Source organism: Cynoglossus semilaevis, chromosome 9 (genome assembly GCF_000523025.1).
Source record: "Cynoglossus semilaevis isolate Cse_v1.0 chromosome 9, Cse_v1.0, whole genome shotgun sequence".
Taxonomy (NCBI): domain Eukaryota; kingdom Metazoa; phylum Chordata; class Actinopteri; order Pleuronectiformes; family Cynoglossidae; genus Cynoglossus; species Cynoglossus semilaevis.
The window spans coordinates 1661880-1663982 of record NC_024315.1 but is presented as its reverse complement, the minus strand read 5'-3'; the positions used below and the strand labels follow the sequence as shown (position 1 = coordinate 1663982).

General features: G+C 44.1%; 1 protein-coding gene across 1 annotated transcript in view; it reads right to left on the bottom strand.

Annotated features, from left to right (window-relative positions):
- Nucleotides 1-2103, bottom strand: part of sdk1b (sidekick cell adhesion molecule 1b) — a 148520-nt gene that overhangs the window by 58328 nt on the left and 88089 nt on the right. The window contains 1 exon segment of the mRNA XM_025058662.1: nt 1501-1634. Within this exon segment, the coding sequence (XP_024914430.1) occupies nt 1501-1634 (134 nt within the window).

The window sequence follows — 2103 nt, the reverse complement described above, 5'->3', positions numbered from 1 at the left end:
TGGATATATGATGTGCTGTGAGAGTGTGAGGCTATGCTGAGAGTGGGGGGGGCAGAACAGTTGGAACGAGCTCCATCAGTCCTGACATTTCTGATAAAACTGTGTACACTGAACACTTCATGGTAAAGAGCGGCTCAGTGAGTACTAAGTACACACAGAGTACTACAGAATACACACTGTTACAGTAACAGTTGTACTGTTACTGTAACAGTACACACTGTTACAGTAACAGTACACACTGTTACAGTAACAGTACACACTGTTACAGTAACAGTACACACTGTTACAGTAACAGTTGTACTGTTACAGTAACAGTACAACTGTTACTGTTACTGTAACAGTACACACTGTTACTGTAACAGTACACACTGTTACTGTAACAGTACAACTGTTACAGTAACAGTGTGTACTCTGAGATGACGTCAGAGGAACGTCTGAGGTTTGATATCCAGGATCATGAACCAAAGAATTGTTTATCACACACAACAACTTTCATTCTCAGTGATGAACACACACACACGTGTGTGTGTGTGTGTGTGTTGATGTTTATCAGCGAAGCCTAACTGCGCCCTCAACGTTTCTTAAAACATACCCCGGGGAGTACTCCACACTGACAGTACTAACAAGGTACTGTGGGTGTATTTATGTGAGTGTGTGTGTGTGTGTGTGTGTGTGTGTGTGTGACACACACGATACTGAAGCCCTGTAAAAAGAATCTAATTAAAAGCCTCTGTATCCACCAGAGATGGCGCTCATCCACAGTTTCTCACTGAACTCCAGTGAAGGACGTGAGACTGTGGAGAAATGAACCACAGACCGACCACAGACCGACCACAGACAGACAGACAGACAGACAGACCGACCGACCGACCACAGACAGACAGACAGACAGACAGGAGCTGACGATACTGACACCTGGGGGTCGAGGGGTGTGTGTGTGTGTGTGTGTGTTGATGTTCACTCCAGGTTTTCACCTCCTCTAACGACAGGTTTCACTTCAGTTTGGTCAAATATCACAGTCGTCTGAAACACTTTCAAAATTGTTCATTGTTTGAGTTTGTGAATTTCCACCCAGAAACTTTCAGACCTTCCTGACGATCAGAGACAAACTTCAGACCAAAACGATTGTTTAAAGTAAAAGACTGAAGGTTGAAAATCCCTGATAAAAAAATCAGACGTTTGTTCTGAGTTTGTGTCTGTGTGAGTCTGAACAAACAAACGATTTCAAACTGGTAAATACTTTGATTCTTTTGACTCCAAACTGTGAGTCACAGCAACAACAACAACAGACTTTTGTTGAATCAAAAACCACGACAATGAAAATCTCCATCATCAAACACAGAGAGCACCACCAGCAGAACTGTGGCTGCTGATTGGTTAGTTAGTTGGTTAGTTTTCCAACCAGGTTGTGACTGGTTGTGACTGCAGGAGGGAAAATTGAAAAAACGGTGGTTTTTCTTCTTATAACATGGTAAAAAAAAAAAGAAAAGGTGTTTTTACCTGCGACGCTCAGGTGAACCGCAGGACTGGTCACATTCTCTCCAGTCACCTCGTTCACAGCCTCTAAATAGAAGCGTCCTGCGTCGGCTGTGGTCGTTGCCAGGACGACCAGCTGATTGTCCAAAGTGATTGCTCTGTGGGAAAGAAAACAGAAAAATCCACAGGAGAACAAGGGATCAGGCAACAATAACTGAGAGAAGAAGAAGAAGAAGAAGAAGAAGAAGAAGAAAGAGAGCTCGCGCTAAGACTCTGACAAGAGGCGTGTGTACGGAACACGGATCGTTTAGAATTCATAAGAGGAAGGAAACACCGAACACAAGCGTCAGGAGCAGAAAAGCGGATTCACGGAGCTTAAATAAATCTCTCCTCCTGTCTCAGATTGATATGTGGCTCAGTTTGCCTCTTTTTCTTTTCTTTTCCCCGTTCCTGCGGCCGTCCTCTGCTCGATTATCCTCTGGTTCTCCATCTTTTCACTGATCCTCCCCCATTTCCCTCCACAGCTGCAACAATCGCCACGGCGCCCCCACCAGAGCGCAGAAATAAAATAGAAAAAGAAACACTTCCTGTTGCTTTTCAGAGACTTTATAATAGCTGGAGCTGTTC